General features: G+C 49.2%; 1 protein-coding gene across 3 annotated transcripts in view; it reads left to right on the top strand.

Moving 5' to 3' along the window:
• Window positions 1-12,663, top strand: part of LOC115300910 (AP-3 complex subunit sigma-2) — a 48,625-nt gene that overhangs the window by 12,078 nt on the left and 23,884 nt on the right. For all 3 annotated transcript variants that reach the window (XR_003912918.1, XR_003912919.1, XM_029950500.1), the window contains exon 4: window positions 4,053-4,124. Coding sequence is in view for 1 of the 3 variants with exons in the window: in XM_029950500.1 (XP_029806360.1) it covers window positions 4,053-4,124 (72 nt within the window). In the remaining 2 variants the exon portion in view is untranslated. The remainder of the gene's footprint in view (window positions 1-4,052; window positions 4,125-12,663) is intronic.

Genomic DNA, 12,663 nt, shown 5'->3' with positions numbered 1-12,663 from the left:
TCCCGTGAGAGACGCGAGCGACACAGGAGGAATCTGCCATTGCTTTTGTAGTTTGTTTTTTCACATTTAGTTCAGTAATAGCAGTGAGGTGTTCTTACGTCTGTGCTGAGACAGCTCACTACCTTTAATTTTCCCCCGAAGGACAGCGCTTGTCCCCGGCACTGTCACCTAGTGTGGCTTTCCCACTAACTTAAAATACTGCCTTTGTCAAATTGTGTGTTCTGGCCATGAGAGGACCATGCATGACGAAACGTCCCCACACCTTGCCGGGCAGGGAGGAGGAGGGAGCGTGGGCAAGACAGGCAGGGGAAGAGGGAACCGGCTGCGCCGATGGCGACATGAATGTGGCGCCGGGCCTGGGCGCTCTGGGCATGGAGGCAGCCTGGTGACGGCGGGCGGCAGTGACTGTCACACGCTGCCATGCTTCCATGCTTTTGGTCCTAGGGCATCTAAAAATACTACACACAAAATCAGCTTTTTAACTCTCATTTTCTCAAACTCCGAAACCCAGAGCGCCGGTGATGTGTCCCCGCCCCCCTCCGAGCTTCCCTGCATTGCTCAGCAGCGGCCTCCTAGCACAGCTGGGCCCAGATTCTTGGAATGTAGAATTCAAGACCATGGTAGATTTTATCATGATTTGCTTTTGAACTTGCTCTGTTGAAGTTCACAATAAGTGGAAAACAATTGTTAGAGCATTCATTTTTGTTCAGAATTGGATAGAATTCTAGAGCCAGCATTGTTCAGCATTAAGGTAAAAGCCTCTCTTTGCTTTTTATAGAAGGTATTACTTTATTTAAGAGATAGATAGGATGCATTTTAATCTAGCTTTGTCTTAGTTTATAGCAGATTTTCTATGAATTTTAATCTCTTAAATTTCCAAAACTGGACTATATCTTTGACAATGAAAATTACTTACCACTTCTTGGGGGAAAAGACATATTTTCTTACATGTATGTGTTTCAGTATTTTCTATTTTGTCCCATTTTTTTGATGTTTATTTTTAAGAGAGAGAGTGAGCATGAGCGGGCGAGAGACAGAGAGAGAGGGAGACCAAGGATCTGAATCTGGTCCCATGCTGTCAGCACAGAGCCCAGCGTGGGGTTCGAACCCATAAACCCTGAGATCATGACCTGGGCCGAAGTCAGATGCTTAGCCAACTGAGTCACCCAGGCGCCCCTGTATTGTGTCCCATTGATCCATACTTTTATTTCTATCTTTTAATGACCAAAGTTTTACAGTGAATTTTTTAAGTTTATTTTTTTGAGAGAGAGAAAGCACACAGGCAGAGGAGGGTCAGAGAGAAGAGACAGAATCCCAAGCATTGGGATTGTGGACTTGAACTCATGTATTGTGAGATTATGACCTGTGTCAAGATCAAGAGTAAGATGCTTAGCTGACGGTGCCACCCAGGTGGCCCTGCAGTTTGAATTTTGATACCTGGTGAGACTAGTCACTCCTTGTTATTGTTGTTTTTCTAAACATTCTTGTGAGTATTTTCACATTATATTTTCTGTTAAAAACTTGAGACATTTTTTTCATTTTTTTTTAAGTCCTATTGAGAACTTATACACTTCTAAGTTCATTTTTTTTCCTTTAAAACTAAGGCCTTATGTATATACACAGGGACAGAACAGGAGAGGAAAGAAACAATAGCAAGAAACTTCTCGAAAGGAGGAAAGAAAATGGATGCTTGGTAATTGACTTGGCCCATGTTCTGGGCCAGCAGTAGAGAGGCTGATGGCCAAACTGCCACGCGCCCGGGAGCCTCACCCGGCCCAGAGCAGGCAGCACCGGGCTGCGTGTGGTGTGGGCTGGGCACGGGGAGCTGTCTCCGAACAGTCAGGTCCTGAGTCCTTCCTGTCCCCCGCTCTGGGTTTCCGGTTGGGGACCACCAGACACAGTTGCTGGGGCAAGTCAGGGGGATGAAATGAACACGTGCCTGGTGAACGTTGTATACTAGCTTCCTAGCCCTTCCCCGCCACGCAGCTCCCAAGTTTCGGGTAGCTAGTCTTGTAGACTTTAGGCGAGACTGTTGACATTTCCCTGGGAAATCTAATCAGTCTGAAGGAATAAAACAGCCTAAGTGGATGAAGGGGAGTGTCCCCAACAAATAGCTATGATTGTAGGACTTCCAATCGGCCTTGTATTCTTAGGAATAAATAAACAAAGATAATCGGTGATCTGAGGAAAGCGTCTGACATGGAAGATACAGACTAAAACCAACAAAAGGCAGCGTAGAGGAAATAGAGCCCATATGAAGAAAGGAAAACAGTAAAATGAGCAGACCCCTGTCTTGAAGCCACAGGGAAATCAAAGAAAAAAAAGCAGGCTGCTAAACCACCAAGGAACACAGAACAAAATGATCTCCTAGAAATTAAAGACCCAAGAGAAAACTGGAAGAGAAAAGATAAGAACATAAGGAGGTCCAGTACCTCAGGAGAAGCAGCCCCGAAAAGGAAGATTAGGATCATGGAAGTGGGGAAATTCTCAGCCAAATGATTTGATAAAATTTTCCCAACCTGAGAGTCTTGAGTTGCTGGATCGGAAGGGCACACCGACTGCCCTGCACCGGATGGAAAACACGCCCTTCTCCAAGAATGTTATCCTTGCTGGGAAATACTCAGCCTCTGATACAGCATAGTGCTGTTATGAAATTATCATGCGTGGTTTTGAGCACACATGCATGCACTTTTGTTGGGATGTACCTAGGGTAGAATTGCTGCTGTAATAAATAATGATGTCAAGTAGTTGTCCAAAGTGATTAGAAGCAGGATTTCCGTTTATGTGCGTTTATACCCAGTCAGAAGCTGAAAACCGCTCAAATGTCCCATCGGTTGGAGAACGGGTAAATATTTCTCTGCGGTACTCTGGCACAAGCGTGAACAGGCTTTTCCACAGCAACACGGAGGAGCTCTCCGGCGCTGCTGAGAGAGAAGCCAGACAGAGTACATGTTGTGTGACGCCATCTGTGTAAACTCAACAACAGGCGTCAGGATGGCCGCCACCTTTGGAGGGGCACGAAGGGGGCTGCTAGGAGCTGGTGACAGTCCACGCAGCGTCTGGGTGGTGGTCGGTTACATGATGTGTCCGTTCTGAAATTTCAGTAAGCAGTACTCTTCCCATCTGTACCCTTTCCTGTTTAACTGTTAGATTAAAAAAGTTAAAAGCCTGAAGTTGTGAGCTTGTACACGATTTGTGGAAAGGTGTTTTGAAGTTATTGGAATGACAAGACAAAACTGTAGCAACGCCGTAATAGGGAGGTGTGGCGATGGGTGCCTGTGGGGGCTTGCAGCGAGGACGCCGCACGGCAGGTGCTTCGTGTTTCAGTTCGTTATTGTTCTTTGTAAATTAGCATCTTCTCACGGGGGAAAGAAAGCCCCACGGGTCTGCTGGTCGTACTGCGGTACTGAAAACAAGGTTGACCTGTCCTCAACTGTGCCCTCTAAACTGGGACAGTAGGGGCACCTGGGTGGCTCAGTCGGTTGGGCCTCTGACTTCGGCTCAGGTCATGATCTCACTCAAGTTCATGGGTTCGAGCCCTGCATCGGGCTCTGTGCTGACAGCTCAGAGCCTGGAATCTGCTTTGGATCCTGTGTCTCCCTCTCTCTCTCTCTCTGCCCCTCCTCCTCTCATGCTCTGTCTCTCTCTGTCTCAAAAATAAATTTGGGGCGCGTGGGTGGCCCAGTCAGCTAAGTGTCTAGCTTCGGCTCAGGTCACATCTCACGGTTTGTGGGTTCGAGCCCTGCGTCAGGCTCTGTGCTGATAGCTAGCTCGGAGCCTGGAGCCTGTCTTCAGATTCTGTATCTCCCTCTCTCTGACCCTCCCCTGCTCATGCTGTCTCTCTCTCTCTCAAAAATAAATAAAAACATTTAAAAAATTAAAAAAAAACTGGGACAGTAGGATGATTGCCTAATGCTGGTAGTTGTTTTGTCTATTCTGAGATTCATCGTAAGGTCACTGGTATCATGACTGCCCCCCTTTACGTTCAAATGTGACATTTATGAAGGTGTGAATATGTTCTGATTCTGTTTCTGTTTCTCTTTGTTCCCCAGGTTTTTGTCGAGACCCTGGATAAGTGTTTTGAAAATGTTTGTGAACTGGATTTGATCTTCCATATGGATAAGGTACCTTCTCGCCCTGACCAGCGGTACAGCCCAGCTCTGCACCTTTATGTTCTTTGTTGTGGCTTTTTACTCTGGGAGTAGTCCCAGAGCATGTTTCACGTAATAACTCGAGTTTAATAATTTGAGGGGTGTTTTGCTAAGATGTGCTATTAGTTTTAACACACAGGAGATAATTGCCCGGCCTATGTCATGGTCAATCTGGTCACATGCAGCCTGCTAGGTATAGGGCAGTGATGTCACCGTGAGGACTGGCAGGCTCCCACACGGAAGGTGAGAGAATTTGCCTTATGGTGATTGTAAAATGAGTTTCCTAGGCGTAACCGGTGACGCGGGGAAGCTTTGGAAGAACCCCGACCCCGGTCTTAGACCTAGCTGGCAAAGTTTATGATCTCCTCAAGAGTGATAATAGGGTGACTCAGACATCAGTAACTCAGTTTGAGGCCAGGTGATGGCCTGCAGGGAAGCAGACTGGCAGGAGGACTTAAGTCTGAAGTCCCCGTTCTCAGAGCCGTGCTGCCAGCGGAGCTCCGACATGGCCTGTGTCCTTTTGTGCCAGATTCAAGCTATGGGATGGGAACTGTCACATTTGTTTTCTCCAGCCGGGCTCGTGCTGCACCCAGAGCCGTTCAGCTGCTGGGTCCTGCTTTCCTTCAGCGGCTTGTTGTCACCGTGATTCACGGCCCTGGGAGAGAGGGGATGATTTTTTATAAGACCACTACGCGTCGCTAAGCCGTGATCCTTCATGAATTTATTTTCATCGCAGCCAGGTAGTTGTTTTCAGATCCATCGTCCCTAGCGTTGCCATCTGGAGGCCTTTGGTGTCGTTTTCCAGTAGGATCTCCAGGCTCCTATTGTGGGATGACACTTCCCGGACAGATGCGGCGAGTGCATTCCTAATGCTGGATGCTGGAGTGGAGGGAGGTTTTCTCTCTCAGCATCTGGCTTGGCTCGTGGCTGCAGGGGCTCCTGGTGCATGAGAGTCCCAGCACCCGGCTTGCTGTGGGTCCTTGACGCGGGGCTCCCTGATCGGCTCACGGGGCATCCGGGGCTCATTGGTGCTTTAGAGGAGGTCACTCTTCCTTTTCATAAGAAAGAACCTTAGAACCTTCAGAGACCCCTTAGCCCCCTCTTTGCAAGCATTCAGAGTTGCTTCCCGCTTGTCGGTTGTTAAGGGTGCTGCGATCTTGTAATTTCTCTGAAGGGGAACCACAGTTCAGATCCATCTCCCGTCTGTACAAGTGGGCGTGGCTTTCAAAGGAAATAAAAGTCATAAAAATGTTCTTTCTCCTGTGTCTTATCTTCAGATAGGTTCCATAAAGTAGTTTGCTGCTGCTGCAGATTTCTTTTACAGTTTATAAAACTGTCTATTTTTAGCTGTTCACCCGATACCAGGAAATTGCTCTCCCCGTTGCCTGAGATTTTGGAAAGTGCTGATGCAGGGGGTCAGAATTTCCCTGCTCCCTTGAGCGTGTCTGAAGAAGTCTTCCAACAGGCGACTTTCTGGCAGTGACGTTTCAGGCTTGTCTTCGCCCCCAAGTAGAGCAGCTGCCGATTCGAGCTTATTTTCTACATCTCGGTGGAAACGGTCTTCTTACTCACATGCGCAGAGGACCTTGCACTCCACCCTTCGGAACCAAAGAAGGCTCTCTGCCTTAAGTCTCTTCACCTCCTCACCCCTGCTTCCCGTCTTAAAGGAAAGTGTGTTTGATTCCGTTCGCGGAGCCGGATCCACTTCCCGTCTCTGCCCAGCACACACCATAACCTCGGCGTCACTGCCTCTGTGCGGGGCCTTGATTTCCTTCCTTCCGCTGTGACTCCGGGCCCTCAGCACAGCTCTTCCCGCGCCTGGCCGTGGGCTCCCGTCTCCCCAGGGGCGCTGACGGTGAACACCTCGGGCGTGTGAGTGCCTTACGCCCCGTCTTGCATTTCTCCTTCATCTTTGCCCATCCTGGAGCCCTGGAGCCTGCTTCTCCCTCTTACCCAGAATTCACCGACGATTCCTACTCTCACTTGCCAGCATCACCTTCCCTGACATTCGTGAGTCCTTCGTGCACTGCCTTTAATCCTTTTCCCTCCTCTGTTTCTGTTACATGGAACCCTCCTGGCTCCTCTCTTCTGTCCCTCTTCAGTTGGTGGCCTTCTGTCACTACTTAGGCTGTCAGCCGTCTCTTCCCTCACTCTTCTCGCTCTCTCGTTTCAATTCTAGATCATATCCACTTCCCAGCTTAAATTATCACCTGTCTGGGTAATTCCCACGCTTGTCACTTCTAGTCCAGGGTGGCCTGAGTCCTGTCCCTGTGTGTCCTGCTGCCGGACGGACGCTTTTTCCTCATCTCGTTCCAGTCGCTTCTCCAGAGCCGGACGCGGCACGTGTCTCTGCGGGCCGCTCCCTCCTCCGGCCTCCCTGCCTCAGTGCTGCGGCCTCCGGCCTCCGTCAGACGCGCTCGCAGCCTTTCCGGCCGCCTCTCTGCCTCCAGCAGCCGGTCAGTCACTGACACCTGTGGCTTCTTCCCGCAGACTCCTTAGGTCTGTTCCCCAGTGTTCACATTGGGCACCCGTGCTTTTCTATCCGTCTGTAACATGCGTGCTTTTCTGCTTGACCCGTCTTGACTTCTCGGCCCTGAGTACTTCGGCAGAGACCTCCTGAGGACAAGGACATTGTCTTATGTAATCCGCATAATAACATAATTGGGGTGCCCGGGTGGCTCAGGTGGTTAAACGTCTGACTCTGGATTTCAGCTCGGGTCACGATCTCACGGTTTGTGAGTTCAAAACCCGCATCGGGCTTTGTGCTGACAGCGCAGAGCCTGCTTGGGATTCTTTCTCTCCCTGCTCTCTCTCTGCCCCTGTCCTGCTCTTGCTCCCCCTCCTTCAAAACAAACATTAAAACACATAATTAACTATAGCTTATTAACATACTTTAAATTGAATAAATAGTATTATTCAATATATAGTTCATATTTAAATTTCTTCACTTGTCTCACTTAACATCCTATAGGTTTTTCAGTCAGATTCTGACTGTAGGTCAAGTGCTGTCTCTAAGTTACAGTGCCTCTTGTTGTCAGTGACGCCCGACAGGTTTTCTAACCTCATTTGCTCTTCTTTCTTACTGATCCTGCACACCGGAATTATACGTTTTTTCCTAAATCACCCTTTAGACTAACTGCTCCCTTGAGCGCAGACCATTTTTGGTCCCCTTGACCTCCTGGCCGGGCATTCAGGGCTGTCCGCGATTGTCCCTTTTCTGTCTTGGCCTCTTCCCATCACCACTTGCAGGACGCCCCCGTGGCAGCCAGACTGGGCCCGACTTTGTCACGTTGTAATTCCTGCTCAGAGCATCGGCCTGAATTGCCTTTCACGTCTTTTTGTAACTGAATCCAGCCTGTCGTGCAGGCTCAGCTCGGATCCTACCGCCCTGATAAAGCTGGGCCTCATCAGCCTGGCCCGGCACGACCTCTGTGGGCCACGTGTAGGGCTGTTTCTGGCGTTATGTGCCTTAGTTTATATAGGTTTGCATGTGTTCCCTATCTGATTTGACCGTCCTGATCTTCGTGTCTGCCTGCGTCTCCTGGCCAAACCCTATGTGACACCTGTGACTTGGTGAGGTGGTCTTCATGTGAGCGCCACCAGAGTCCCAGGTGACTAGACTCAGAAGGCTGCTCATGCTTTAAACTGCTGCAGGCCGGGGGAAGTCCGAGTCCCCGGTCCCCGGGTAGGGTTGTCATCAGGCTCATCCTCGGTGGTCGGTGGTCCCGTCGGTGCCACGCGGGGCTTATCTTGCCGGCGGTGGTTGGTTCCCTTTGCATTCAGAAATCCCCACCCCAGCGCAGTGTCCTGACTGAGTCAGGTGGTGGTTCATTGTGATGAATTGAGTTTCACTCACAGAAAACCACGTGGGCGCCTGACAGTTTGATCCAGTGGCGCATCACCAGCGCAGCCGGATTGGGCCCGCAGTCGGGTGCTCAGCGTTTGGTCATCAGAGTCACAGTTCAGCGGCTCTATCAAGGAAACTATGTGTCCTTTCTATAGATTTCCTTTTGTAATGGGCCATCTCGGCACAGTTGGAACATATGCTTTTGGGCAGGTCGGAGGCCAAGAAACCTCGTGGTGTGGAATTTAAAAATCACTGCTAAGTATAGGCTGCTGACATGCGAAAATGCTAGGGCTGGAAATTGGAATGAACTGGTGAGCTCAACATGAAAGGATCATAAACATAATAATTGACAGTGTTATTAAACGGCCCTTCTGAGGACGAGCTGTGATAACAGAGCTCCTGAAGGCCCTCCACACCCTAGTGACGTGAAGGCCCTCCACACCCTAGTGACGTGAAGCTGGTGTCCTGATTGCTAGTCCCCAGGAATGCAAGAGGGAGTTGGGGACACATTTTGTGTGTTCTCAGTGATGAGTGAGTGAGTGGCGTAGAAGAGTTTTAGTGCCTGAAAACGTGCTAGTGGGCGTGCTGACCGTCCCTGGCTACCTCTTTCTTCCTGGATGTCCCAGAGAGAAGTGGGGAGCTTGGGCCAGCCGTTTATTTCATCGTATCCTGGGCCCTTCTCTGCCGATGCTTGATTGATTGGAATTTTATGGCAGAATATTTTTCAGAAGCCCAAAATATCTTCTCCTTTCAGAACAACCGACAGACTAGCAATAATGATTCTTAAAATTTCTAACCTCGCTGTACTTTGTTTAAAAGAAAGAAGGAAAAGCTGAGACTGGTCCGGACCACACTTAGCACCTGCTGCAGTGCACGTGCTCACTCTCCTTCCTTGAACTCTGCCCTGCCCTGATGCGGGGGCTCGCCGTGTGCCATGTAAAATTACACAGAGCCTTTTACTCTGTTTAATCCTTCCTTACTCATGGTTAAGGGCATCACGGGAACGGGGTACACAGAACAGCAAAAGTTGACCTTGAGAGCTGTTTGGTATTCTGCCTTTTCAATAAAATCCAGTGCTTGTCAAGATTGTAGTCAATGGCAAAGCTTATTACTAATGAGAGTACTTGGATGTGTTGCAGATAAAACACATTGTACATCACTTTGTTGATTTGTGGGTGTCCTGAAAGGTTAGAATTGAGATTCAGTTCTCCTGGTCTTGCTCTTATCCTGTATGATGCAGGAGAGGATTGGCTTATTCTAAGATAAAACCCAGAAGTTCTTGATCCCTAGTTGAGAACCCTTTGCCAGGCTTGATGTTTGAATCAATCTAGGCAGAGGAGGGAATATATGACTCCTTAATGCCAGCAGCTCCTAGAGCGACAGGGTTTATTTCCCACTCGTGCCCTGTGGTCACTGCGGTGTCTCTGTTCACTGCAGTCACTGGGGTGTTCGGGCTCACGAAATCCTCCCCATCCTGGGCACTTGCTTGTGTCTTGGCCTTCCAGTGCCTCACCCCATCGTACTCCATTTCATTGGGCAGAGCAAGTCACGTGCCCACACCTCAGTGGCTAGGGGAGTGCGTTCCTACCATGTGCTCTGGGTTCAGGGGAGCCTGAAATTGTGTTCAGAATTACTAATGACTACCGCACCTTTTTCGTTTATTTGTTTACTTTAAGGTTTTATTTTTATGTCATCTCTACAGCCAGCGTGGGACTCCAGCTCATAATCACATGCTCTCCCGACTGAGCCAGACACACCCCCCTTTTCATTTATCTTTAAGAGGAAAAGCTGACATTTGCTTCGGTCTCACTTTATAGGCAGAAACAGAAATTTCGGTGTCAGAAAAATAGAGGAATGCTTGCATAAGAAGGAAGCATGGTTGAATCTTAGAAAAAGACCTCTGGGGCAGCAGCTTTTCAGGTTCTACTAGAATCTATAACCTGTAGGGGCGCCTGAGGGGCTCCGTTGGTTAAAGTTATTGACTTCGGCTTAGGTCATCATCTCATGGTGCATGAGTTCGAGCCCCACATTGGACTCTATGCTGTTGGCCTGGAGCCCACTTCAGATCCTCTGTATACCTCTCTCTTTGCCCCTCCCCTGCTCGTTCTTTCTCTCTCTCTCTCCCTCAAAATAAACTAAAAAAAAAGGATTTATGACATTTATATCCTGTATGTCTCACATGAATTCAAGGTGACTAAGAAGTTAAAATTCCTTAGCAGAATAAATTGCTTCATATCTGGGAGACAGGTACCTCCTTCGTTACAGAGACTTCCCACAAATCATCTATCCTGACCATGGCCCTGGGACCTAAAGTCCTAATGTCTGTTGAGAACTTTGTGTTTTCTCCCCCTATGATTACCAGACAAATAACAAACATTAATAAGGACGCTGTACTAAATATGGAGATACAAAGGTGGAAAAGACAAAAGCCCTACCTTCAGGAAGCTCATGGTCCTGGCTAGAAAGATCGGTCACACACAGACACACTCCTTGACCTTGGGGTAGCCACATTTTTGGAAAAGATGTCATAAATCGGGTGTGATTTCTCAGTAGGTGTGGTGTTCTGTGAGGGGGCTTCTCATAGAAGTGGTCACAGGCCCTGCATTTAGTCACACATGTGTAGTATATCCGCACATTGTACATCGTAAAACTAAAGTGTACATAGAATAACATAGTAGTGAACCGCGAGTTCTTCTTTTTAATGATACGTGATCCGAGGTGGAGAAAGTGACACTTGGAAGCACCGGCTGATTCTGAGGCTCGGCTCTGCAATGGGGGTGAGCAGGACCGATGGCAGCCCGTCTGTGCTTCGGGCTGAGCGCCCGGGGTCCTCGGTGTGGGAGCAGGCTGGGCAGCCCACTGAGCACCGTGACCCGCGCCAAGTTGTAACGACGTGGATGAGGCTGGGCGAGTACCACAGGCGTGATGTCCCGGAGTCAGGTACTTGGGGGAAACACCAGCAGTTTGAGGTAGAAAATCCCTGCAAGCCGAGGAGGGCACGGAAGGCCTTTGGACTCCTGGCGAGGGCGCAGTCATCAAGGGAGGGGACATGAATGCTGACGGGCAGCTGCCCCTGCAGGCCATTGTGGTGGGGACTTCGTGCCCAGCAGTCTTTCCTAAAGGAGGTGGTAACAGCCCCATATAACAGATCAGCAAGCTGAGGCTCAGGCTGAAATGCCCGAAACGTTAAAAACCCATGTTCTTTGCATTAAATCTCAGAATTTGAGAATTTTAAAGCATAAATATTATGATAGATAAGATAGGTAGAAATTTATAGGATCTGTCCATTTCTGCTTCCGAAACCAGAACTCTAGGAGACACAGCAGTGTAGGTAGTGAAGATGTGGTGAGGGGTGGGGAGGAGTGTGTGAATGTTTGGGGCGGGGGGAGGAGACTCGGAACCTCGGGTGAACTCAGCTCGGAGGGTCTGCCGGGGGAGGCATTATTGACACCGTGGGTAGTGCAGGTTTTCACTGAATTGCTGGTGTTTAGCATCGCTGACCGCCCCTGGCGTGCCAGCAGGGCCCCTGCCTGGTGTGTGTGCCAACGCCCCTTGGGGCGGGAACAGAGTTTGCCGGACTAAATGGCCGCCAGCCTGTGGAGAGCTGGTAGGACGTTATGTGAGCAAACACCTGCACGAAGGAAGGGAGGGGAGAAAGATGTGGCTTTCTGGACAAGAACATTCTAGGTAGAACAGCAAGTCCAAAGACCTGGAGGCCAGTGTGGAAGCGAGGAAGGTGGGAGGTACACTTGATCCTTAAACACTTTGAACTGTGTGGGTCCACTTACATGCAAGGTATTTGGGTTGTTTTTTTTTAAATAAATATAGAACCATACTATAAATTTTCCTTATGATGTTTTTTAAGTTTATTTTGAGAGAGAGAGAGAAGCAAGCAGGGGAGGGGCAGAGAGGGCGAGAGAGAATCCCGCAGGCTTTGCGCTGTCGGCAGAGAGGTGAGGTCACGACCTGAGCTCAAGTCCAGAGCTTAACCAGCTGAGCCACCCCAGCGTCCCTCCTTGCGACTTTCTCAGTGCTTGCTTTTTCTAGCTTACTTGGCATAGGAACACAGCACAGAATAACATACAAGAAGTGTGTCACTCGACTATTTCTAGATTGATGAAGCTTGCGGTTAACAGCAGGCTGTTAGGAGTTGAGTTTGAGGAAAGTCCATAGGTCCACGCGGAATTTGCCTGTGCAGGGGTGCGGGCGGGGTGGTCAGTGCCCCAAGTCCCAAGTCATTGATGGGCCACCTGTAAGAGGAGCTGAGACCGGGGTGGGGAAGAGGGTCAGATAGGTCACTGTAGATCGCTGTTCCTGAAGAAATTAATAGGAGTCACTGCCTCTGGGCGAGGCCTAACTTCTGAGAAGTGTTCTACAGAGAAAGAGGAGCGCCAGATGATTTCACTCACGTGGAATGTAAGAGACAAGACATGACTATAGGGGAAGGGGAGGAAAAATAAAAGGAGGGAGGGAGACAAACCTTAAGAGACTCTTAAATCAGAGAACAAACTGAGGGCTGCTGAGGGGGAGCTGGCTGGGGGATGGGCGCTAAGGAGGGCGCTTGTCAGGAGGAGCACTGGGTGTCACATGTGAGTGATGAATCACTGAATTCTATTCCTGAAACCATTCTTACAATGTTAACTAACTTGGATTTAAATAAAAAAA

This window comes from Suricata suricatta, chromosome 9, assembly GCF_006229205.1.
Source record: "Suricata suricatta isolate VVHF042 chromosome 9, meerkat_22Aug2017_6uvM2_HiC, whole genome shotgun sequence".
Lineage (NCBI taxonomy): Eukaryota > Metazoa > Chordata > Mammalia > Carnivora > Herpestidae > Suricata > Suricata suricatta.
Note: the sequence above shows the minus strand (reverse complement) of the source record. Positions and strands in the feature narration are given on the sequence as shown.